This window comes from Thunnus thynnus, chromosome 12 (assembly GCF_963924715.1).
Source record: "Thunnus thynnus chromosome 12, fThuThy2.1, whole genome shotgun sequence".
Lineage (NCBI taxonomy): Eukaryota > Metazoa > Chordata > Actinopteri > Scombriformes > Scombridae > Thunnus > Thunnus thynnus.
The window spans coordinates 15,209,513-15,237,189 of NC_089528.1; the positions used below are offsets into that span (position 1 = coordinate 15,209,513).

At 40.8% G+C, this 27,677-nt stretch overlaps 1 protein-coding gene across 2 annotated transcripts; it reads right to left on the minus strand.

Annotated features, from left to right (window-relative positions):
• Window positions 1-2,673: 2,673 nt before the first annotated feature.
• On the minus strand, window positions 2,674-27,531 carry fgf12a (fibroblast growth factor 12a). Of its 2 annotated transcripts, XM_067605785.1 has the most exons (6): window positions 26,444-27,531; window positions 26,292-26,386; window positions 21,171-21,222; window positions 15,705-15,808; window positions 6,758-6,956; window positions 2,674-5,687 (listed from the first exon to the last, which is right to left on the minus strand). In XM_067605785.1, exons 1-6 carry the CDS (start codon window positions 26,637-26,639, stop codon window positions 5,572-5,574), a joined length of 762 nt encoding a protein of 253 aa, XP_067461886.1. In that variant the 5' UTR covers window positions 26,640-27,531; the 3' UTR covers window positions 2,674-5,571. The 2 variants fall into 2 exon arrangements, with proteins under 2 accessions (XP_067461886.1, XP_067461885.1); XM_067605784.1 differs by lacking the exon at window positions 26,292-26,386 and having other exon boundaries at window positions 21,171-21,281; window positions 26,444-27,506.
• Between the last annotated feature and the right edge of the window lie 146 nt (window positions 27,532-27,677).

The window sequence follows — 27,677 nt, forward strand, 5'->3', positions numbered from 1 at the left end:
CAGGACAAACAGAGGTAGACAGTGAAGGGAAAAAAGGATGCATGGGATAAAACATCAAGAGTATTTTTACTGTGTGTGCTCATGAGTCTGCAAAACACAAACATTGTCATGTACAGATCTGTATAAATAAACATAGAGGCCGTAAAAAGATGTCTCTTATGTTGACCCAGCTAATTGCAAAACCCAAATGTTCTCCATATTCTTTTATTATAGTTAAATGCTTTGTTTGATATTATTGCAGGTATCATGGTGTTGTACACAATCAAAAGAACATTTTCAATTTGACAGCAGATACCGGTATCACAGAAAATGTAATTTATGACAGAATCTTATTTGATATAATCCTGGCAAAGGGATTTTTGTATTGCAGTTTTAAACTGTCAGATGTGACCTTTAAAATGCAATGAAAGCCAATCAGTCCACTTCCACAAATCTGCCACATGTTAATACAGATGGTTTGAGAGAAAAGGGGAGAGAATGAAATTACATCCTACCACGGGATAAGAATTTTTTGGGGAAAAAAAGCACAGGATGTTATTTAACCAGTCAAAACTAATTTAGTGTAGTTTTAAAACAACCACCTGTTATGTCTGTTAAATGAGCAATATAAGAGATTAAAGTATCAAACCAGTTCACATCAGGTGAACAGTGTGTTCACAGTATTCACCAGAAACCTGCTGGGGTAATCAAATTTCACAGCCACTGTTTCTGCCAATGAGATGAGATAATGGTACATAAAGTTGACATTCTGACCTGAGGGTGGCACCAGAGGAAACTCAGAGTGTCCAAACTTAGTTCCTCATATATGATGTTAACATATTTTCTGTCTCATGTTGCATAAAGGTTAAGAAATGTTTCTGAACAGTAAAACAAAATCAACAAACTGTTCCTGTGGCTTTTTGTTTCTTGGGTTATCCTGCATGTCCAGTTTTGGGCAGTGGCCGATTTGTTGGCTAAAACGATTCCTGGCTATGTGATTCAATCTGTCTTTGAAAGTAATTTTGATGTATGCATATATTCTTTGCAAAATTTGCATTGTCAAGCTTGAACTCACAAAGATTATTTAGAGGTTGATCTGGCATTGTTTTTTGGAAAATGGTGTTTGAAATTGACATAAATGTGACTCTAAATCATTTGTCATTTTTGTTTGGCATCTGCAATGTATTCATAAGCCAAACTCCAGTCTGTAGGATATGACAAATGTGCCCTTTCTGTTAGACATAACTTATTGCACAATGAAACAGAGGAACAGCATTTTAATAAAGAAAATAGTTGTAAAGGTTATAACTTTTTGAAAGTTCCTATGTTGGTAGATTCCCTCTTTTATTGTGCTGTTGTGCCTACATTTTATGAATGTGTTCAACTAGTTAAAACATGTTAATACATTTGATTAAAAAGTTACTTCAGAGCAATAGTTCATATGATAAATTAAGTGTATTCTCCACTGCAGGGGAGATCTGTCCAAGGTTGTCTTCAGGAGAGGAGAGGAAAGTGGCCTTCAAGCTGTTTACAGCACTTGCCCCCCCTGTGTGTACCAAACAGGTGACCCTGTTTAGACTACCAACTCCCATGGGTGTCTAAATAGCTGACCTTAACTTGTTTGTGCTCTTAATGAAAGTTAATTACAGAGGTGAATGCAGTGAACAGGACGGCATATTGATCATGATAAAACGTGAGTAGTTTTTAGTCAGTGTTTTGGATTTTCACAAATTTAAAATTCAATATAATTTGTTGTGTGTGCTTTGTTGTGACATATTCTGTATGAAGTCACATGTGATTATAGATACTGCAGCGTTTACTTTCATGTTGGAGATTTCTTTGAAGTGAAGAAGAAGATGCCGTAAATTGCAATCAACTAACAAACTACAGTGACTGGAGGAAGCCTTAGGTGCAAGTTGACAAATGTATGTTTGTATGCAGATAAAGAGAAAAAAATATTTTTAGCAGAATGCAGGAGATGAAGAAGAACTTTTGAGTGATGAAATATGAGAGAATTTTTACTTTTGTCTCTTTTTTCTGTCCTTCTTCCCTTCAGCGCTTCTCTTCATGCCCTCTGCCTCTTTCCCTCTCGAGCTCTCAGAGTTGGTATGTACTTGTCGTCCAGGTTGCAGGGCTGCACTCTCCCCAGCTGTTTACTGTAACCGAAGAAAACACCAAAATAGAAAAAAAAAAAAAAAAAAGAGAGAGAACAAGCTACCCTCTCCTTCCCCCCTCCTTCTGTTCTCTGCTGCAGCCATCACGCAGGAGAGAAGACAAGCCACATCCTGAAAGTCAGGGGAGACTTCATCCTCCTCCTCCTCATTCTCCTTGCAGACAGCATGGAAGGTCTGTTTCCATGACAACGGGAGAATTAAGGGCGAAGGAGCGCCATCCCAAAATGACACATTGGATTTAGGGGCTAGCAAGAAGATAAATCACCCCCGGTGAATTGATAGAGGAAGCGGATTGGTTTTTGTGAATTTGAACCACATAAAAAAAAAAAAAAACCCATGTTGATAGATTTAGTTTGTCCGCTTATCCTGCTGCTTCTCTTGTTGTAGCAAAGAGTGACATTACAGCAAGAAAAAGATGCACAAAACAGCTGTCAGTCAGAATCAGCAACACATGAAATCAATCACTGCGTATAGGTGAAAGTTTTTGATAACATAATCTTTATTCTTAAACAATCACTAACTTCATTCTGATTTTTATTATCAATGCATATTTTTTTTTATTTCATCTCACAATTCATAATGCATATATGAGCGTGTTCCAATGCAGTGAAATCATCTGCAAACTTAAAAATAATAAATTATACTTAATATCACATACAACAAAAGCCTTTGCTCGCCCTTTCATACATCAATAAACCCCCCCAAAAGTGCTCTCCTTTACTGCTATTTTTACCGCCTGGCTTTTTTCATCCCTTTCAAATCCTCTCATTCTGCTGTCAACTGTAGACATTGAGTACATCCAATTTCATGCATTGCTTTAAGTCCACATGTATCTCATTTGCACCAATATAAACCTCTATAAAAAGATATATATGCTGGTCTTGCCTGTTGACTTTCAGTGTCACGTCTAATATATTGTATGTATCACTGTTATGCTGTAGGTGCTGTGGAACTAATCTACCGTTAGCTCTTGCAGGTAACTTGCACCAGCTATGGACCCAGGCCTCGGATGGAAGACCCTCCAAGATCCATGATGATATATCACTGCGATTTGCTCTGTGCAACTGAATGTGTGCTATTTTACTGTACATACCACCAACCGATTGTATGATTTCCAACCAGATGTAGGAGAGATGTGTAAACTCTCGCTAAAATACTGATTGAAACATTGCATAAACATTTGTTCTCACCATGAAATGAAACCAAGCTTACGTCAGCTCTTACAATCATGCGATGTTCATGCTTTGTCTCACCGCCTTCTAATTCCTTTTGTCTACCTTCCTAACCTGGCTAAGCTTAGCTGTACACCACCTTTAACAATAAAAACACCATTGACCCCATCCCGACCTCCTTAAACACCACACCTGTGGCCAGGCTTTGTGCAACGGGTGCTGGACAACGAGTGGCCAGCCTTCACGTCTGGCCCCATTCACGGAACAATTGTAGGACTTCCTGAGTTAGACAAACTAATTGGGGATTAGGAATGAGCTATGCAGGATACACCACGTACACGGTGTACCAGTCAATTCACCTTGTTTATACAGCCCTGTCAGCATGTTGATTTATGAAAGAGAAGCTTTCCTACACAATGCAGCAAATGGCTCATTTCATGGGTCACAAAACCAGGAGAGATGGATACTGTGTGGATTACCATGTCACAGAAAACAAACGGCAAAGACACTCTTGCCGAAATGGTAAGACATCCTCCTCAAACCTGGCTACATCCAGATTAACTGGCTCCTCAATGAGATGTTCTGCTTCCATTGTGATGGGAAAGTCTTTATGATTGAGTCCTTATTGAAAATATCAACAAGACAGGTCAAATGGATTATTAAACAGTCAGGCACCCTGTCCACCAGTGTTGAGAAATCTCTAATGCAATAAAAAGGAACAGAAATTGAAGAACTTCTTGAAAACGAGTCAATACATATTTTCACTGCCAGGCCTGCCAAAACCACCCTTTCTCTTGCTTAGAAAATACAGCTGAAGAACTATTTCATGATTTGTCCGTAAAGTTCAAAAGCATGAATACCATTATATAGTTATACTTTGAGAGTTGTTGTTATAGCCTAGTTAACAGCAGAGAAGGGGTCTGTGTTTCTTGAGGTGCAAATGTGAAGTGACCAAGTGTTTTTGGTCATGGCTCATAGTGCTGATGCTGGTCATTATTTTCCTCTCAGCTTCTGGAGAGAATACTAGTCTTTGCCATTTTAGACAAGTTTGGACATCTCTTCACCTAAAACCTAATAATCCTTGCAAATGTTAAAGATTATATTGAAGCTATATCAAAACAGTTTTCCTTTTGTTCTGACTTTTGCCTACTTGTACAACTTTCTTCATCAGTCTTCTCTATTGACCATCACACCATCCGCAGAGATGTGCAGTCAGGTTGTTATTACTATTTTTTAGAGACATACTAGACTGCTCTCTATTATATTGCTTGTATCAGCCCTGTCCAGTCACACAGGACATGATAGGGGAGTTCATGTTAGAGCACGTGAAACAGCCCTATCTGTTCTATTAGTCACACTTACAGTACACACCTGAGTAAATTACATCCCACCCTTAAGCACTCTGTTTCCATTGGAGTCCAACACAGAGAACTGTCAAATACATTCAGTCTTACCCTCAGACCAGAGCAGGTAGTGCGACAGTGCATTCAAGATCAATCTGTGAGAGGAAAAAAAAACAAAAAAAACAACATAATATTTGAAAAAAATACTTTCTTTAGTCTCAAAAAGCCAAAAGAAAGCCAGAATAATCATGGTAGTAGCTGTGATGATACAATCAACAGATAAGTAATGATGATGATATAGTTATTATTGACAACAATAACACAACAAAGCATAGGAGAGTGCAATAGCATTTAGAAAAAAAAACTCAATGTATGAAAATTGAACATGTATTAAAGCTTGTTTTTCACAGCATAAATTGGAAATGATAGATATTTGTATTTGTGTGAAGAGAGACCACCATTCCTTTGTTTATCACAGCTTTTTCTCTTTTTTTTGCATAAAATGTTGGTCAAGTCCTGATTGAAAATGTGTGTGTGTGTATATATATATATGTGTGTGTATATATGTGTATATATATATATATACATATACATATATATATATATATACATACACACACACACACACACATACATACACATACATATATACATATATATATATATCCTCTGGTTTCATATTAATTCATCTAAAAGTTGTCACAGGCAAGAGTTCAGTTTTTGTTTTTGTTGTCATGGGTTTACAGTAATTGCTCCTCATCGTCGTCCCAACTCCCTCTTTTTTCAGAGGGGATGGTGGTGCGTAATTGGGGGGGGGAGGAGGGGGGGGTGAGTTTTCCTATGGCCCCTCCCCCTGAGTCAGGATGAGGCCACGCCCCCAGTTGGAAGCCCCTCCCCCTGCTGCTATGTGGAGTCCTGATTGACAGCTTTCCCTCCGTTCATGGTGGGAGTCCCTGAGCTCTTCCTGGAGCGGTGCTTGTCCTCTATCTCATGCAGTGACGGCTCCCTATACATACAAACTATGGCGGAGATGTAAAGAGAGGGGAGAGAAGAGGAGGGGAGAAGAGGGGAGAGGAGAAAGGGGACAATGGAGGGCAGATTGGAGAGATGGATGTGCAGACAGAGACAAGGTCAGGTGTGAGAGGCTGGGACAATTACACCAGGCGGGAAGGGATAAGACAGGGAACTAGGGCCATGTCAGCACTTTTTCCTATCACATTGCTTAACAAGTTTTCATGATAATATCTATCACACTCACTAGCTCACTAAGAAACACATTAGAGGTGATATTTAAAAATAAACTTCTACCAATGACACCTAAAGAAATGTTAAATGGCCGGCAAAACAATAGACTTTACGGAATAATTCAACATTTTGTGAAATATGCTAATTTGCTTTCTTGCCGAGAGTTAGATGAGAAGATCAATACCATTTGCATGCATATGTTAAGTATGAGCAGGCAAGAGACAGTTAGCTTATCTTAGCATAAAACAGCTAGCCAGGCTCCGTCCAAAGGTAATATCTGCCACTAATTTATATCTTTTTTGTTTGATCTATGCAAAAACTGAAGTGTAAAAACAACAAGTTGTGGATTTACCACCACTTCTTACATATTTTTTTGCATACACACGAGAGTGATATAGATTTCCTCGTCTCAGCAAAAAGTATATTTCGGAAAGTGTCAAAATACTCCTTTAAAGTGTGATCAGATCCTACACCTGTTGTTATTATTTCTGCACACATTAAACATGAATTTAAAAGACAACACAGCAGGTTTTTAGCCTATTAACTGCAAATGTGTATACTTAAAGTGACTACCAACTCTTTAACAAACTATGGCATACATAAAATAGTGTTCTTCCTTAACACTGTTTTCCATAAATTTTAGTGATGAAATTGAACTTGCATGAGAATAAATGGACAGAAATGCCATTGCCAGAAGATGGTTTGTTTAGAAAACTTTTCTTGTCACTTAAGGACTGTAATATCTGATATTGTCTTCTGCCAAATGTCAATATTTTAAATGCAAGAATTAAACATTTAATTCCAAACTTTTCATTGTGATATTTTTCTATAAGCTTTCTCATACCTTCAATGGGCCTGGGCACAAAGTGCGACGAGGGCTTAGTCTTCTTGACCCGGTTGCCTTTCATGACTTGTCCTTCCTTGGTGAGGCCAAGGAACCAGGCCCGGCCCGACTCCTGCTGCCGGTACACAGTGGACGAGTAGATCACATAGTAGTTCTCGAAAACAGACTCCTTGAACTTACACTCCGGCGTGAACATCTCCTGCAAAAGGAGAGAGTGAAAAATATAAACTATGTGCATATAAGCTCACAGATATAGATATAGATAAATGAATGCATGCATATCCATACCAAAGACACATGCACACATAAACAGCAAATAAACAGAGGGACAATTTGAATGAAGACTCAATTAAGAAAAAAAAAAAAAGCAATATCTGCTTCACTCTGCCAATATTGGCTCTCATCACTAGCATGTGCACATTGCCAAGGTCAGTAAACATACTGTGTTGGCACACACACACATACACACACACACACACACACATATCCTTGAAATTCAAATAATGAGAATGATAGTCTTATTAGAATAATGGTGAACAATGGAAGATTTTTATCTCTCAGTTTCATTATCAAAGCAGCAAGTCAAGGAGAAAGTCAAGGGGAAACACAGGAGGTGGAGAGGAATGACAGGAAAAATGAAAAGATCCAGATATTGGATACTCCGCCGGGAAAAGGAACAGTGCCAGATTATTGCTATGACAATGCAACAGACAAAACAATGCTCTTGACTCGCTAATCCATAACAAACCTAAGCTGCAGCAATTTGGGCATTTTGTTCATATTTTAATGAGGATAATGGTGGCACTGACCTTTATATTGGCAGGACAAAGACTGTGTCTTTACTTTTCCCAAACAAAATCTATATTTAATAAAGCAGGTGAGCTGATTAAGGTGTTCTGACAAGATGACAAGATGGATGCCAACCTTATCACCTTCGTCCCTGCTCTCCTCTTCCATCTGAATGCTTTGTGACTGCAAGAGGCTAAATTAAAAACTAACGCCAGTCAGTTTGAAGAGCAGGGAAGTCGTGTGTGTCCAAAATAGATGAGCGTGATGTGGAACAGCTGGCTTGGTGGATGTTGTGCTGTCTGAGTTTAGGCAGACTTCGCACTGTATGTGTGTGTGTTTGGCTGTCGGTGCTGTATTTCATTCATTAATATCTCCTGCAGGGTTCTGTACCCTTTTAAGGTTGTCCATCTGACTGACAGCCCAATTCGGCTTCCCGCTGGAGGTGACTGTTTAGATGTTTGTGTGTGGGTATACAGTATGTGTGTGTGTGAGAGAGGGAGAAGTAGAGAGTAGGAGAGTCTTTAAAAGAGTGAATTATAAAATGTAATTATGTTTAAGAGTTGGGAGATATTTTCTCAGTCCCCTGTCGTACTATCTAGCCATACAGATTTTGATTTTGGTTTAATTTGTCAGAGGTTTTGGAGATACGAGTCTCTGAAATTTCAACCTCCACTCTGATACGATGGAGGTGAGTGGAATTATGTTTGTGATGCTTTCCAAAAACAGAAAAAAGATTATCCGAACATGGCGGATAACTTTCATTGGGATTACTTTCTATAGAAGAGTGTTGCAGTTGCAGTTGTCCAATAATTTTTAGATGCTTTGAATGCAACAAATTAAATGTCATTCATATCCATTGTACTGGATTATAGGCAGACATCTTTGAGAAGGATATCACAAAACCTGGGCAAATTAAACCTAAGCCATCTAGATGGCTGGTTACACTAGCACACTGGTGAGGAAATGTGTTTTGTTTATTTTTTTGGTAATTTGGGTGAATTGACCCTTAAAAACCTTAAAGCATACCATGCAGCATGAATGGATTTTTTTTTGGCCATTTAGAGGCAGCACAACAAGCTGTGAACATAACACTGACATATTAGCTTATAAAGTTGTTATGGCATACGTGTTAGCAAACAGTTGCCTCTTTACACATACAGCATACATGGAGCAAAGTTATTCATCCCGAGTCATGTTTCCACCTAATATTCACTCTCCTTTTAGCTGTGTTTTTCCTCTCCACCAACCAACTCCTGAGAAAATTATCTAGTGCCAAATACTCTACTATAATGGACCATATTGATATATATTGCTGTAAAACTAATGAAAACTCAATTAGTAAAAAACTCCACTACGTTCACCAGTTAGTCAAAATCTTGATCAAAATGCTGAGCACATAACCAAAAACATAAAACATAAAACCAACTGCAGAGCCGGTTGATAATTTTGTGGATTCATCACTATGATTGACAACATTCACATTACACTCTGTCATTTGACCCCTTGTTTATGTAAAAATGTTGATTAGTGCAGCTTTAAAAACATAAAGTCTGACATATGCTGTTTAAAGAGTATGTGTATCTGGGTCTTTGCACGCATAGTTCAGCAAAATGAGTCACAGTCTTTAAGTATCACCGCCCATTTATAAGACACAGCAGTCATAGCAGGCTGTGTAAAGGACTCTGGGAAGGTGAGGTCACATGGCCAGCAGTGTGGAAACGTCTCACTGGTCAGCAGGAAGGAGGACAAGCTTTGTGGTGAGCTGGCAGTGGAGTTTATCTGGGCCTGCTGACACACTGTCAAACAGCAGACATCTCTCTCTCTGTCAGGGTGCTGGGGGTCTTGTTGTGCCTGTCTGGCTGCCGTTGTGTTTGTGTGTGAACATATGTGTTTGAGGGGGAAGGGGGCAGACATTGATACATTACACACCAGCAGGCTTTGTCCCTTCTTCATCTGTTGTGAACCCAAATCAGGTCGAGTACACATACACACCCACACAAACACGTAAATGCACTCTACTATCCAACTCATCACAATCAGCCCCTTTGCTTCACTAACACAGCTGTAGAATCTCCTCCAAATTTGTCCACAAGGACAACACTCTGTTACTGTCTATGAAAAGGCTTGGGGCAGTTTAGAAAGTACCCTACCTCTAGCTTGGGAATGATAGGGGTGGAATGTAAGTGACTTTGAAGTCACTTACATTGTTTGCGGATGACTGGGTAGAAATATGAGGTGACGAGACAGGGTCGGAGTCTCTTGTGATTAATGGGATCTCCTTAATGGACATGTATGAACCACAGAGCCACACAGGGAGGGAAACGCACACACAAACTCAATGCGACACACATGCTCTCACACATTAAAATGCACACCAGTAGGTTTACCCTGTCGCTTCCTCTGCCAGGAATACATAATTGACCAAAGTTGTTACCGCCACCAAACAAGGGAGGAAAAAAAGACGTGCCACATTCCAGGGCTAACAGGCTGTGCTTAGTGATAGTAAACCAATTACAAGGACACCTATTTATATTCTGTGGTGATATGAAGGAGAAAGGCGAAGGACTTGTTAATAAAACTGGGCATTTGGGATTGCTCACACGCTACCATTAGAGGCCTCAGTGGGGAGCTAAAGATAAATAAACTTAGGAGTGCAGCTGAGACCCAGTGGACAAACACCAGGAAACTGGAGACAGAATATTAATGTTTTAGTACAAAACTATTTACTTTTTTTTTTTTTTTAGGTTGCTACCTGAAATTTTCCTCATTCACTTGTTTGAAAGGGACAGACATTAGCCCATAGGCACAGATCTTACTGTAAACAGGGTAATAATTTAAAGGTACCCTGTGGGGATTTGACCACTCTAACATTTTGAAACGCTTGTTCCCATTTCATTTATATCTCATGCTCTGCTAGCACACACATGAGGAACACATGCACATCCATGACCAATCAAGTGAAGCCATTTCTGCCCACTGCACAGGGTAGTAATGCAACTATGTACATGCATAGTGTGCATACAAGCTGTAAAACACAAAGGAAAAGCAGACAAACATTTAAAATAAGATGCAAAGAAAAGTTAGTTAACATGTTTAAGACATCATAATTAATGTTAGAAACAACTCATAAGTTGCTAGCTAGGCTTTCATGTCAAATTGTCAAATGTGACAGTAAAAGAAACTGGAAATCACCCCAAAGATTGGTCATATCTATCAAATCAAAGGAGGTCTATATGACAGTTGTACACTATTGCAGTAAATGACAGTTGGTAGTAGTAATGTGCCAAGGAATGTAGCAATGCGCTAGCAAAAGGTTGGGAGCAAGAACTGGCCAATGCTAACTATTATTGTAAACAATGAGGGTTTCAAAATATTCAAACTGGCTTTGCAAATGTTTTATGAAGAAGGAAATGCTTTCAACATATTTGGTAGGGCTTTATAGGTGAGAAACACTCAAAATACACATGTAAACTGAAAAATCGTATCACAGGAAGGTCCACTTTCTAGTTTTTTTCTGAGCTTAACTTAGAAGAAAATTCCATAGGATATTTTTACTGTAATCATTTTGTAATAGTGGGTGTCATTGTTTCTCTGTATTTCAGAGAAACAGATGACACCTTTCACTGTGGACACTTTAGGCACACATTAGGGGGTTGATGAGTGTATTTCTGTGTTGGTGGCTGATGGAGGGTGGGTGATAGGGTGTGGGTGCAGGAAATGTAAAATGAAACGAAAAAGAAGAGCAAGACGTAATGGGTATGACACAGGGTTGCCAACAAAACTGGGTTGAACGCATTCTGAATCCAAAATTGGTTTCTGGCTCCATCAGAGGAGAGAGGCATTAAGGAACCCTGCTGCTGCCGACAGGCGTTGTTTGACTTTGGATAGAGATGCAGAGGATATGGGAAGGACCTCCATTTAAATATGGGCCTGAGCCACTGGTGTATCTGAGAGAATTGGCCTCACTGAGAATCCCCGGCCTGCCATGGAACTCCCGAGGAGCTCATTATTATTCGGGCAGATATTCAGGTCGGGGATTGTCTAGACTTAGTACTTACTTAAACTAAAAAACTCATTTTTTTTCTTTTTCTGTCCTGTCCTCCCCTGCCTATTTATGTTTTTCTCTGTCTTACTCAGAAAGTCGATTACTTTGGTTCTGTGTTTTCCATCCTTAATGTCTTCCAGAAAGGACATTAATGGTTAATAGCTAAAATCAAATCACAAACACATTCTAATGCTCCATTGGTCATAGAGAAAAATATTGACTGAGCCAAACACTTCATTTCTCTCTATGTACAGTATGTATCATTCTGCTCATGTCCTGCTCTTTACTCTCTCTCCTCTTTTTTTCTCTCTTTCCCTTCAGAGAGCACTTACAATCCATTATCTGTCATTAGCATTGTCCACACATACATGCAGCTGTAGAATGTGCAGGCACACGAGCGCAGGAACAGTTATTCAAATTATGATTTATTAGACTGACAGAAAATTAATCGCCAACAATTTTGATAGTCAATTTGTTGTTTGTTGAGGTCATTTATCAAGCAAAAATACCAAACACTGGCTATTACCAGCTTCTCAAATACAATTTGAAGATGTCACCTTGGGCTTTTGAAATGAGAATTTTAACCATTTTCATTTTATAGACATAAAGCAAAACACTGAGAAAATAAAAAAAACTAATCATTAGTTGGAGCCCTATCACTTCCTTCCAACTTCTAAGTCAACACAACAACAACTGCTCATAGAACCATTTTGTTCTTGAGAGAGAAAGACACTGGAGGGGGGAAAAAGACATATTCACAAATGCCCATTATCATTTATCACACACACCAAATCTGAAACTCTCCCCTGACCTTCCACATTAACTCCATCTCACTCCTCCCTCAGGGCCTTCAGTAAAGCTTTTACTGCGACACATTATTTATTTTTCTGTGACATAAATAAGAAGCAGTAAAATTAGCAGCTGATTAAAGAAAGAGTAAGAACAGTTTAGAGGCCGCTGTGAATAAGACAGATAGATAGATAGATAGATAGATAGATAGATAGATAGATAGATAGATAGATAGATAGATAGATAGGGAGAACAGTGGTTACTGCTGTGCAGTAAACTAGGTCATATTGAGAAGTGTTATAAATAATGGAAGGGAACTCTTCATTGTAGATGCTCAGCCCCCACGCACTTCATCGCTAAACACTCCACACAAGCGTTATCACCCTGCTCACCCATGACTACATCAGCTTCCAATCAGCAACGGCCTCAACAGTGAGCTCTGCACTCCAGGCAAGAAAAACCAACCAGCAACCAACATGTCTTGACCACTTAATTGATCCACAGTAACAGTAAATTGACTACACTAATTACCTGAAACCTATATGAAAGACTGAGAGAAAGACTTCTAAAACTCGCATTGCAACACGACAACTTTTCAGACTCATCCTGGTAACTGACACACAGAAGAGAAAGCCTGTCGCATTCCCTCGCTAACAAGACAGTGCAAGGAAGCAGGGAGAGAGAAAAAAGAAAAAGGGAGGGGGTGTTAGAGAGGTAGGAGGATATCCCTCAGTAATTATCTCCCGAGGGGGACCGAGGGAGAGAGCTGTGCATCTCTGCTCTCAGATGTTAGGAAGACAAAACAAGTCAACAAAAACAAGCAGGGAGAAACTTTATAGTTATGAGAGGCAAAAGAGAGAAATGAAGACCCTGGAGGAGAGAGAGAAGAGTGAGAGGGGATGAGATAAGGAGGTAGGGAAAAAAAAATATTAAGACCTGCACAAATAATAATAACAATAAATGTGGGTAAGTATGAGATATGAAAGTGAAGGACTTATTTTATGGCTGTGATTGCACCATGGAGGTTGTCATAAAAGTGTGAATAAAAAACAAAAATGTTCCCAGTTTGAGTCTTATTGAAACACTTAAAAAGTTCTCACACTGTCTATAACTTACATAATCTGTACTGATAAATTAAGTGGGTAAATAATGAGAAACAGTGAGAGAAACCGGCTATCTGCGCTTCCATCCAGTGTTTTGCATGTTACTTTAAGCTTTTTATGAGCAATCTGTGGCTCTCCAAGCCTCCCTGTGATCCAGCCTACCAGCCACATTTTCCTAACCAGTGCATGCTGATATCCCATGCTTCACATCTGAGCAACTGGACCTCCTCCATATGGCCAGGGAGGGCACTCACTCTGTGTCTTTAATTAAAATGGCCTTTCAACTGTTACTGCAAAAATGTCTCGCCTTCTGACAAACACTCCCTTTGCTTCTGATATAAAGGTCAACAATTTGTTCCACCGCCCATAAAAATGATGATTAAAAGGATAAATGGAGTGTAATGTTTGTCAAGATGAAAGCTGCCATTTGACACTAAGGTACTGAATCACTTTTAATTAATAATAATCATGTACTGTGACGCAAATGATGATTTCATCGAGGGTGGGTGTGCATGCGGGGGGTCAGACAGCGTCCCTAACAAGGAGTTGATTTCGTAAATTAAAAGATTGTTGTCTGGGCACTGTTAAACTTTAATTAGAAGTAGATGTGTGGGTGGAGGGTTATTATAATCCTTATAGTAAAGCAGTGGATTGTGTGCTTTGTTTATGAGCCTTTAGTTATGAATGAATCCGTCTATGAGTCATAACAGCCTGCACATTTATCGTACGTCCCTCTCACTTGTAAGTGCTCATACATCTGTTGAGGCACTGAGTTGCACAAGTTGTACTGAGTGAGAATTCCCTTAGAATAATGGCACTGAATTCACTAGACTTCCCTTGAATTATTCAAGTGCACATTTGAAAAAAAAAAATGCAGCATGTACGCCATTTATTTGGTCTATGTCAAAATGTTCTCCTGTCTCACAGTAAAGCTGCTCCCTTATCAATAAATGTAAGTTGCAATACAACAGATGCTGGCTCACTGTGTCCTTCAAGGATTTTATGAGTGTTTTCAAAAAAGTTTGATGGGCAGTTTGTGAATTCCAGCTCCTGCCAGTCGTTTGTCGTGGCTTTCTGGCAATCAGACCGCCGCCACAGTGTCCCTCAGCAGAGATTTGTTGGTAACAGAACCCTCACATCCTCTTCTTTCTTCTGTAACACCATCTTCAGTTAGATTAGGAGCCAATGCGACTGGAGGTTATATAACTATGCCAACTAGGGATATCTTCCTGTCTCCATACTGTATCTCTGTCTATGCCCCCACCCAATTTCTCTCCTGCTCTCTCTCTCACACACACACACACTCTCTCGCCCTCTGCAACTCATTTCCACAAACGTGCTCCAGTAGCACGTCTTCATCCTCAATGCAAGCAGCTACGACTTAACGTTTTCTCCGACTGACATCCGTGACTCTGTCCACCCCCGCCTGTGCATCTGCTACCCACACTTGCCTATATGCTTCTCACATCTTACACTGCAAAAGAAATCCATCCTTGCAATATTTACTCCCCCACTGAGCCTTGGATGTATTTTTATAACCCAAAGGAGTAATTCCATTAATGCTGTGAGATAATTCAACTTTTTTTCAAAGCAACTTCAACTTCTAAACTTTAATAACCATGCAGAACGTTTGGGTAATATAAAAAATGACACATGATTCAAATTAATTCCTGAAAGAAAAAGTTACGTCAGAAAAAAAGTGAAAACATTTCACAGCTAAGACTGCATTAATATAAAAAGGATATCTTTGCAGTGTAGTATTCTTTCATAGCAGCAGGAAGCCTGAATAGAAATCAGGATGAAAGCTGAACAAAGCAACATCATCCACATCAAAAGACAATGAAATTCAATGGGATTTCTCTTCATGGCTGCTACATAACGAGCCTCCGTTAGTAGCCAGTAAAAGAAGAAGAAGCAGTTTTAAAAAGAGCTGAGCACTGAACTTGATGTCAAATTAAATGTAAAACATACGCAGTGCTGCTTCAACAACAAAGGGGGGGTAATAAGTGCTGCACGGCAACACAAAGGCACATCTGAAGGGCTCTTGAATAGAGCAGAGATGAAAGGGTTTGGAAGGGCTGAGTATTTGCTGCAGTGGGATATTAAAAGAGACAACAAAAAGAACAAAACGCAACACGTGTTAATGAACGAATACACATGCTGGTTATGCACACACGTGCACAACCTTACAGTGCGACCGGTGCAAGGGGTTGTATCTCACCGAGCTGTAGAGCATGCCCTCGCCATTCATGGCAATGTAGAAGCCACTCTTCACCCCCTGGATCGCCACCACTCTCAGACCCACAGGAATAAGATTAAACAGGGCTGCAGAGCAGACAGAGTGAGGGATAGGAAGGGAGGGAAGGAGAGACAGAGACAAAGAGACAGAGAACAAAAGAGAGACATCAGAGACAAAGGACAGAATAGGACAATTGAGTTTTCCCTGAACTCTTGTAGACACGACAGCCTCTGATCTCTTTTCTTTGGCCATGTGTCAGCAGTAAAGTGAATAGTACAGGACACAGACAATGGTAACACTGAAGCACCTCATTATAACAGTGACGCATTAAAGGAATAGTTTGACATTTTGGGATATAGGCTTATTTGTTTTCTTGCCGAGATAGATGAGAAGATGGATACCACTCTCATGTCTGTAGGGGGAAACAAAAAGTAACAAAATCAGCTTACAAACACCTCTGAAGCTCACTACATGATATATCTATTTTTTTAAATCCATACAAAAACCAAAGTGTAGGTGAAAAGGATTGCTTCTCAGGACAAGGACAGCAAACTTCAGAGAGAAAAAGGAGTGGACCACTCTGACAGATTTGCAGCTTTTAATAGTGCAAATGGAGAAACAGCACAAAAACCAGAGGATAAAAAGGACATGTTGTGCTTTCAGGGAGGGTTATGTGTCAGACTATTTCTTGGCTGGACGCAGTGACTCCTTGGACTCTACGCAGGTTGCCTGGCAAGCTCAAGGTGATGACAACACTCGAAGAAGTCGCTGTGTCTGGCCAGGAAATAACCCAGCACGTTACCCCTCCTAATACAGTGTATTTCCCAAATGTCAGAGTATTCCTTAAATGTTAAAGCAAAAATACAAAACTTCCTGGTGGCAGGTAACTGAAATGATGTATGGCAGAGCAGAGCAGTCAGGACATCAGTGTTTTATATGAACAGCTACAGTATAGCTGATTTATTTCAATCAGGCAGCACTTTTGATTTCAAGTATCACCTGATGACAGAGTTTGAGACAAACATTTATATGACTTTGTATTGGACATCTGCATAGAATTGAGCAATATAGCAGCACAAATTCAACTATGGTAAATGTGCCATCCTTAAAGCCTCTGATAATTTGGTTTGGTTTTCAAAGTTTTTCTCTGTAACATTAGATATTTATAACTAAATGATTAACAATCAACGTTGGAGAGTTCAGAGAAAAAACACTTATTAGGTCTATTATGTATTTAAAGTTTAATAATCAGTTAATCAATATTCAGCTAATCTGCTTCATCAGGATGGTTCGGGTTTGGTCTGATCAGATTTGACTGACAGTGGCCTGGCAACATAAGCAAACAACCCCACAGTGGTCATCTCATTTTGATTGATATTACTGAATTACTGAATTGGTTCGCGGATGCATGTGACATCACCTTTTTTCCAACCGAGCCACACTGAATTTAAAGTAGTGAGAGGAGCAGCAATAAAACAGCAGACAGACAGAAATATCTGAAATATATGTGAAATATGCAAAACTATTGTTAATGTGGCAGAAAATAGTGTGTTGACAAGGAGCCCGTCAATCATAGTCAGACACTGATGGAGAAAATTTCTTTCTGGCACCTTTAATGTGTCATAAAACCATGCTGCTGACAACAAATTATGATATTTTAACAAAAAATAAGCAACGTTTTTAGCTTTGTGGTAGAGGTGCAGCATGTAGTGTCAAGTAGAACCAGAAGATGACCCAAACTCAGATAACAAATTAATCGAATTATTGTTTATCAGTCATCCAGGTCATTGGTTATCTAGAATTACTAGATTAGAGGCAACTGTACTTTTCTCTGAGAGGCTCATTTACGTTTGACTTACTATCTCTATATATGATTTACTGTTATCTCTGTAGGTTAGTGCGACTGAATCTGAGGACAGGACTGTGACTTTCATGGGCTCTAGTCTGGGATGGTGTGGGGACATGTAGGCTCCCTGTATTGTTGGGATGATTGTTGTGCAAGTGGTGATGGGGACTATGAGATAAAGCTGGCAGGGACGAGAGGAGACGTGCCAACACGGGTCTGTCCTCAGAGCAGATTCAATTTCACTCAATAAATATCGACATGCTGCTTTCGCCTGCCAATGGTTTCAATCTGCCCTCAGGCCACTGGTGCAGGTGATACACACTGGCCACTCTTGCAGTTATGTATACCCTTGAGGCACATATGTTAGGGTTATAAAGGCAGAATATGAATCCATTAGCACCTTAAATTCTGTATTCTCAGGCCTCTCATTCTCTTATTTCTCCTCTGTCTCTTTTCTGTCATAGCTCACTCTGTCCCCTCTGTCTGTTCCCTCGCTCCTCTCTCCATTTGCCTTTCATGGCTGCTGCCTTTGTCGCTCCGATGACTGGCAATGTCTCTCACAGGCACCGTCCACAGTTCTGTCACGTATCACTAAAACCCAGGAGTGTTTCACTATAGAGCACCTCCACCTTTCCAAACATATTCTAGCTTTTTCTAAGCTGTCATACTTGCAATAGGGCTCTCAAAAAGACTCACCATAATAGCCTGGCATAAAAAGTGGAAGGAGAAGAGAAAAAACATGGTGCACTAGTACACTATTTTGCTATAATTATGATCTGCCATCCCTACTCTCATTTGCCTGCCAAAAAATTACACAACTGACAGGAGCGGTCACTCAGCTGCCTTCTAAATGTCCAGCTTTTTCTACTTGCAGCTCCAGCAGTTGATGGATTCCATAATTACAGCTGCACTGACTGCTGTTAGAGTACCTGATGACTATTCTGAAGACGATTCCTCTTCCCTTATACCCTCAATCCTATCTCTCACCAAGAAAAAGAGAGAAGCTAAGCTGGTGAAGAGATTTCCAGGGATCTTCTATCGTCAAAGGGCCAGACAAATGGGTTCAAATAAGCCAATAAAGCAAAATCCTTCAAATGGCAAGTCTTCCGGGGGAGCAGTAATCAGCTACAAGCAAATCCAGCAGGTAGGCTAAAGGAAGTCCATTTGATGTGAGGAATACTGGCGCAGCAGGAAATAAACCCTGCAGGAAGGTTTAGAGAAATACTGAGCCAAACTTCAAATGCCAAGGGCACGTCTCCAAATGAATGGGAGATGGGAGAGCTGGCATATACAGTAAAGGTACTCTGTGGGTTAGTATGTGTGATTATATAAAACATTTAACAATGTCTTAAATCTGTTTGCACTCTTTCTTCATGCCAGGGTTTATAAAGTAATTTAAATTTGTGGCTGCGTCTTCAACTAAAAAAAAAAAATCTTGCTTCATCTCCATCCATCAATCAGAGACAGATGGAGTGTGAACATCTGATACCACAGGTGTGTCATAACCAGCAATATCTTTCTAGAGCCTCAGTGTGCGCAGGTAATTACTGAAGGCGATCAACTGAAGACGATCAAATTAATAACTGTTCAAATTTGAACATGGGCGTTAATTAATCGAATGGTGTTTCACAGCCCTTGCAGTTAGTTAAGTGTAACCCTGCAGTCAGTCATGCTTACCACTTAATCAGTTTTACATATCTCTTAATATTAAAAAAAAAAAAAGATTTTATTAGCAGAATCCCATTCATTTTTTATGCATTTCTCCCACTGAAACAGTTTGCTGTGCTGTTGTGTCCTTCCACATCTAGTTGTCTTTCAGAACAGAAATGTAGCAAATAATGAAAAAAAAAGGTATTGAAATGTACTCGGGGTTTAGGTCGCACCTAGTATGCAGGCTGCATCATGCTCCTCAATTCCATCGGTTCCACTGAACCTCCCCCTGAAAATAAATTACTGTATTCCATTTGCCACTGCCGAGGATGTTGCAGGTCAGATGGTGGCATGGTTCAAGGGTGGGGGTAATCTATTATTCTAATAATCTAGCTGGGCAATCAATACTTTAGTGCAAGACCTGAATACCAAATCTTCTTTCTTCTATTAATCACACCTTTTTTGTCTCTGTCTTCCACTCAAAACACTTCAAATTCCTTTCACTGAACCTCCTGCTCTCTTCTGCTTTCTTTCTGTGTCTTCTTTCGGACTGTCTCTTGAAGCTTGAGGCATCTCATATAGAGAATTATTCATTGGGTACAAACAGACAAGGTGGTATTTTTAGTTTCCTGTGGCTGAATTATTCACTCCATTCCTCCATCCCTGGGCTGGCGGGACTGCTTAACAAGAGGATTACTTAGAGGTGGGGAAACCCTCGCATACAACAAAAACCTGATCAGCCAAAACCTTTTTGACACAATTGGTGCCCACAAAACAGAAATGTGGAAAATGGAAATATGTGAATTTAACTCTCTTAACTTTTCTTAACTCCCCTATGCAGTAATCCTTTCCTTTCTGAAGACCCTCTCCTTGACTACTGTATAAGTGGTTCCCGCTGAGGGTCTATCTCCTCATAAAACATTAAACGTTGAGTGACAGGGAGAGACCGTTCTTTTCACCGCGTGACTGCTACGGTCCAGCAGCTTTGGCTCCGGCTGCCTTTAAGATTGGCAGGATGTTTTAGAGAAGAAAGGTCATGATTGGTTTCCTGTCTGGCTTTGCTCCAGACTGGGAGTGTCGTCATTATCGCTTTGATGACTATTCTCCGCTGACATATATCTCTTACTTGATCCTTCACTTCCTGGGAAACTATTACATAAGCCTATATATTTTAATATATAAGATTCTCAACGGACTCTACTGATTTTCCCCTTTTCTGTTCCACTGGGGCACAAAAGGGGTGGGATAGCTTTAGGGGACTATACCCTGGGGACTATTTATCCACTGGTAGCCCAGTATGGAAAGTCAATTGGTGGTGAAATATTGCAAGTGGCTCGGGGAGTGATCTCTGTGACAAGGGAGCTGTGGGGCTACAGTTGTTTCAGGCGAAGGGTTTTTCCAGGAAGGAAATTCTGCTGTGATAATCACACAGGATTCAGAGGTAAATCAATCAAAACAATGTGACACGTACAATCATGCAGTGTACACAGTAGAAATGGTTTACTTAGTAAGGCCGGGGCAGGGATCCTGGAATTAATTTAATTTAGGCGTAGACACTTCAATACTAGATGGTCTATAAATATTGCATTTACTCACTGAAGGTATACTTTTGAGAGGACTGAATAAGAATTCATAAAACATCTGAGTAGGTTTTGACACATTTATATCTCATGCATGCTATTACATAACCGCATGCAGAAAAAAGGGTGTTCTGCCTTGTGGAGTTTGGTGAAAAGCTCCCTTTAACATACTGTTTTTTTGTTTGTTTGTTTTTTGTATTAATAATCATATTCCAGTGAGGACTTCTTAAATAATTTTGGCATCAGTTATATAAGAATTAAAAATGATAAAGCACAGCATATAAAATGTGGTAATATATTACATAACTAAGTGACTCATTGCCATTAAATGTTTTATGCTGGAAGCTGTAGCTTCCATAATGCTCCACTCACTGTTGTCGCTGTTCTCGTCCTTGCTGCCGTCGATGGTTCCATCCGGCTGCATCTGCAGGTAGAAGCCCTGCTGGCTGAACAGTCGTGTCACGATGCCTTTCAGCTGCGGCTCTGTAACACACACACACACGATACACACACACACACACATACACGCAAACCGTCGACCAAGCCACAGCCCCAACCCCACCAAGAATATGTCAGAATAACATTCTCATAATCAGAACAAAAACATACAAATGAGTGGATACCTGTGCCTTCAGCTAAGCGTTTGCAAACTCACAGCTGTTTCTATTAAGAAATTTCAACTGCTGAAATGTATTATAGAGAGATGTATCAAAAACATCAAATGTAATGCGTTAAATCAATTAAAGAAAGTTGGCAGTAGAGACTGGAGTGTACCACCAAAATACGTAGATCACATGACTTAATATATTTAAAAACTTTTATTGATGTGTACAAATCATTTTAAAATTGTATAATGTTCTCTATATCTAAATATTATCAATTAAATAATCACTTAAAATTTTACATTGAAAAAGTCTTGTTATTACTGGGGCACAATCCAGTCTCTGTACCTGCTTACTAGTAAAACTAGTTTTAAAAAAAAACTTAAAGCATTAAAACCACTTAAATTATCTCTTATCAGCTGTTGAATATCAATAAGCTTGTGATGGACAGTTTGTAATGAGTCGTCTTGTGCACCCATGATCCCCAAAAAAGGGTAAACAACCGTTTGACTGGAGGACCTTTATGATGAAAACACCATGACAGGAAATCAATGAGAATGTTGTTACTTTCTCATAGTGTCTTACAGTATCTACCACAGAAAAATGATTCATTTTGCATCATTTGAAAACCCTTTTAAATTCACACTGTAATACACACTGACATGCCAATGGTTTCTTTATTTGGTATGAAGCAACTGTGCATTTTTTTTGGTTAGTATGACTGATATTCAATGAAATTCATCTCTTTACCAAGAGATTTTGAATTTTTACAGGCAACAAGTTTTCCCACGACTGATTCTGGTGTTATACTTCTTGACCTAAGGGAAACTGACCTAAAGTTTCTAGAGTTTTTTCAATGCAATAACCCTGAACCGACCTCCAACTCTGAGGCTGACATCTGGCGCCTGGCCAGGATGCTGCTACTGGCGCTCAACACTTCAGGGGAGCAGGTGGAAACAAGGATTAGCTCGGGGTAAAGAAAGCCTCTCGGCCCAACACGTCCTCATAATTAAACGACCACATAGGTCGATTGTACCATGCACTCCAGAACAACCCAGAGTGTTTTCTAATATGCTGCTTTCCAAAACTGTTAAATTACTGTTAAAAAATAATTATGTTTTCTGATGTGACAACGCTGTGGTTAAAGTCTGGTTAGGTTTACGCACAAAAACCACTCGGTTAGGGTTAGAGAAAGATCATAGTTTGGGTTAAAATGACAACTTGAAACATGGTGGTGGGTTAAAGTCACTACTTCCTTAAAGTTAGGCAACCTTCATTGTCATGGCAACAGTAAACACCACAACAATCGTAGTTACGGTTTTTAAAAAACTGTCCTGACTGGCAGTTAGAAACGACACACTGGCTGTTGGAAACTGGAAGCGAATAGCAGTCTCATGCAGCTAAGTCCACTTTTTGCCATTTATCCATCTAGTCATCCACCCAACCTGCACCCTCCTAATATGGAAATTTGTCACCTTATATATAGTGCATCATCTGAACTGCGTCACCTCTCCGGGTCATAATTACTATAGCCACTAGATGGCGTCTGTCACTCAAACGTGACAATAGTTGTTTTTGGCGACTGAATTTTCTACCTATACTGTCGTTTTTCTTGGAAGGACAGGCTACATGGCCTCAGGCAATGCCAGGAATAATGGATGTGTAAAAAAATGTGTTTATCTGAGGGTAAATGGAAGTGTGGTCTTGGTGGTGCGTCTAATGTCCAGCAGGTTTTTGATTTAGTGTAAAAGCAGCAGTCAGAGTGAGATGACACCATTAGTGTAAACCAGACTTGGGTTGTGGCTTTTGACAATGAACACTTTGGAGGTAAAACAAGTATATTGTTTGCCAAATCTTGAAAAACACTTTGAGATTAATTAAACTAATTTTGAATGCAGATAAAATAAAAGATAGAGAGCATGTAATTCATGTCATGTTATTCTAAAGGTTTACTGTGAATAATGAAAGACTACAGTTGAACAGTTAAGTGTTGTTTTTGCAATGCAATGAGATTCTGAGACAAGCTCCATTGAAATCAGACAGCAAGTCAGATGCTGGATATTACTAATCCTTTGTTTATTGTCTGTCTGACAAAAGAAACAAATTATGCATTTTGTCACAATTGAATTGGTGCTTACTTTCATTTTATGTGCCTAAATCAACATTTGGTGGCTGAGAATGCTTGCTTTGCAAGCACACAATATGTTCCAATAAATGTTGTATGTGATTTGAATAAAAGAATATGAGCAAGCCTGACTGCCGTCCAAGGTCATAACAAGACTTGGAAGTCATGCAGTTCAGTGCAGTCCAGTCAGGCACATAAAACCCCCAAATGATTTGGCAGAGAGCAACATTTTCAAACTTGGTGTCCGGAGAGACAGATACAGATACAGTTAGATAAATCTGTCTTGAACAGCAGATGTTAAGTCTTTGCTTGAAAGCCGATCACTGCAATAATTACCACTCGGTTTATTTTGTACAATAGACAAGTGTGTGGAGAAAGGAGCCCATAGAAAAGACTTAGCTATGACCCCCAGCTAGAGTGGGTTTATGTCTGCTCAACTGTACATCATCCTGACCATCAATCCACAACTCACCTACCCCTGGGGTGGGACCATCAATTCCTGGGACAGGCCCTTCATCATCCATCACAGGCAGGGTGAGGAGAATGTGTGTGTGCCTGTGCATATGTGCTTATGTGTGTGAGTGAAACCACATGGGAGTGTACACATCAGTAAATTACACGTGATAACTACACTTCCATAAATTAAGGCCTCAACGTGGGCCCGAGCCATCGCTGACGGTTCATCAGCTCCAATCATTTAGCAGAGTGTGTATTGTGTGTGTTTATGTGTGTGTGAGTGTAAACAGACTTCCAGCTAGACTCCGGAGTTTACAACACGTGTCTGTGCGTGAAAAAGGCCTTTCAGTGGCAACATATTGGACATCACTCTGTGTATGTGCAGCATGATGACTGATACGACCTATTAAAATGTCAATAAAATTTACTTCATACCAATACAGAAGGACAAAAACACTTAGGTACGTTGACAAATGGTGTCATGACCATGAAATGGTGAATGATCACCTGTTCTGATATAGTGTTTGACAGGGAGAAACACATCATATCCATATACACCACTATACAATACAGTAAGGACCGCTACTACACTTACACAGCAGTACTTGACACATATTTACAGACAAAGGACGAGGAGCGAGGATAAAGACTGATCCAACATTGACTGACGAAGAAAATGAGGCAGAAACAAAATGAGAAGAGGCAGAGCCAAAGACAAGGAGAGGAGGAGACAGAGGAGCAACAAACGACTGGCTAGGAGAACTTTAGCTACTAGAAAAAAAGAAGGAAAAAAAACAGGTAAGAAATTAAGCTTAAAAAATCGAAGAAAGCCACACAGAAGGAAGGGTGAAAGAAAAATTCAGCAAGGGAGAGGGTCGTCGGCTGTCAGACAGGTGTTGAAGCCCCCAGCCCCTCCCTCCCTCTCTGTCCCTCCCCACCCACCCTTTTCCCCACCTCCCCCCCTCCCTGGCCGAGGGGGAGTCGACATGGGCGCGAGATGGGGTGGAGACGAGAAGAAACACAGCACACACGGATGGAGGCTGAGCTACTGACCTAGCCTGCAGCCCTTATGGGACACCTGTGGAGGTTTCGTAGGTGCATCTTACGAAAGGGGGGGAATAGAAGGAAAAACAACAATCTTTTAACAGGCAGAACTCATAAATTCTCCAGTGTATCGGCTATTTATATGCAAATATAGGGCAAGGCATCAGTGAAAATATAAGGATGATCAATTAGAGGACATACATCATCTGTCCCTGTGCTGTGAGCTTTAGTCATTCTATCTGGCCTTATAAGTCAGTTGGAAAGAGTTACCTACCTGCCCAACAGTGTCTGGACACCTGAGCGGTTTGTTGTCTGTCTGTCTGCTTATTTTTCTATTCAGGCATTCTGTGGCAGTCTTGGCAGTGAGATTGTTTGTCTGTCTGGGGTGGCTGCGCGACGACTTTCAGCCTGTCTACAGGGCTTTAATTTAGTCTGTCTGTCTGTCTTGCTGGCTGGGTGTCTGTCTTTGTTTCTGTCCTCAAAAATTTATGTCTGTCTGTCCTCCTGTCTCATCCCTCATCCAGTCTGTCTGCGGGAACTCTGGAGTGGACCTGACTGTCGTTCATCACACGACAGAACTATCTGGATACGGGGAGGGGTGACTTGCACCGCTGGTTTGTTATCTGTGCACCAGGACGGAACCGGGAGAATAAAATGGGGGAAGGCTATACCGTGGAGCGTAGTAGGCACAGAGCCTGTCTATCAATACAGCCAGAGTAGCTCTTAATCACTAAAGCTATACCTCCCTTCACTGCAGTAAAGCTCCCTCTCTGCAATAAACATTTACCATTAAAACATTTAATCTCAAAAGAGCCTTGGTGCACTGCGGTGCAACTTATCTCCCCTCTGTACCCCAATCTGCATTAATATTGAATTAGACAATTTAAAGCAGCCTTTTTTTTTTTTTAGTGTATTCAAGTTGTGTGTGTGTGTGTGTGTGTTTGGAGGGGAGGGGGTGCAAAAATGAAGTGTGAAGAATTGAAGGCTGAAATGTAATAGCCTATATTGCTGTTGCAACAAAACCTGCTCAGGCTTTTGAATGGGATACAGTGGCATCAATTTTATTTCATGGCAATTGATAATTCTGATCAGAGCAGTGCCTCAATAAATAAAGGGGTAACGTCACAGCCTATAGATAATTTCCCATACATTCAGGCTGCTCCTGTTCGGTATATAGGGGAGGCTTGTGTGTCATACGGTGGATCGACAAACAACGAGAAGACCTAATGGAACAGGTGGATTTTTCGCACCGCGGAGAAAATCTACCTTCTCCTCCGGTTCAGATTGGAGCCCTTGACTGCAGTATAATGCCTCTGCTGCTCCAAAGAGGGGCGGGGTGGGTTGGGGGTTGGGGGAAACCGCTTCCATACGCACACATAACACACCATCAGGAGAAAAAAAAAATCTACAGCACTGACCTGGTCGCCGCCGAACGGGTCTTTTCTTGCCGCTGCAGAAACGGACTTTGCTGAAGACCCCCAAGAAATGCCTCTCGCAGAGAGAGCGGGGGTCTTTGCTCGGGCTGGGGCGACGTTTCGAAGTAGAGACCCGGTCGCTGTTCGACTCCCTCGCCTGGCGTTTCTGCCGGATCAGGGAGCTGGCAATCGCGGCCATCTCCCCGAACCGAGTCTGAAAACCGAGAGTCTAGTTCGGCAGAGGTCGGATCCTGGTGCAGCTTCTTGGCGCAAAAAAAAAGAAAGAAAGAAAAAAAAGAGTTGATTCTGTGTTTCGGTCCACGAGTGTTTCAACCAAATGTCATCCTGATCAGAAAATCTTCCGAGTCCCTGGCATCATTGCGCTTCAAGCAGCATCCTCTTGAGGGGACGGTAGCGTGTAATTCAGCTGCTGCGAGTTATGGCACTGTCAGGACTTCGAATCGACCGCGACCGATCTTATATAAAACATAAATCTATAAGCGAGGCCACGAGGGCCGACATATCAGTCGTGAAAACATGCAACAGTGTTGATAAGTTGATGCAGCTGCGTGTCATTGGAGAGCTTCAGGTATTCCAGGTGAACAGCGCCGCGTCTGACGAGCACGACTTCGTAATCCTCATCTGCACACCAGCCTCTCCTCTGGTTACCTGACGCCTCTTAATAATTCGCATCAACCTAAATCCGTGCACAAGAAAGACAAAAAAAATCCTAACTTTTTCTTACTCCTAATTATTTACTCCATGCACATCGAATTGAGATCGTCCGCTGCAAGTCCAGGGTGCTGCTGTGCTGGGAGTCCAGATATGTGAGCCCACTCTCCGGTTCCGTCGATGGCACCTCTAAATGCAGCCGGAAAAATGGAATCGACAGCAAAGGCTGCTCTGCAAGGATGCTGCAGAGATGTAATTTAAGCCTGCAGGGAGGGATTCTCATCTGAAAAAGCAACAATTAGTTGAGGCGAACACACGCCAGAGTGCTTTTTGTTGTAGCGCACAAATAATACAGTAGCCTAAGCATCATTTCCAGTGCGTCCCGAATGGATGCTGTCGGTGTGTTACATCGCCGACAGCGAGAGTGAATGGTCGCGGTCCATAGACACCCCCCCCCCCCCCCCCCCCCCCCCCCCCTCCCTCCCTCCCTCTCTGTCTCTCTCCCTCACTCTCTCCCTCTCTCTCTCCAACTCTTTTAACGCAATCATACGTGATTGAGGTTCGT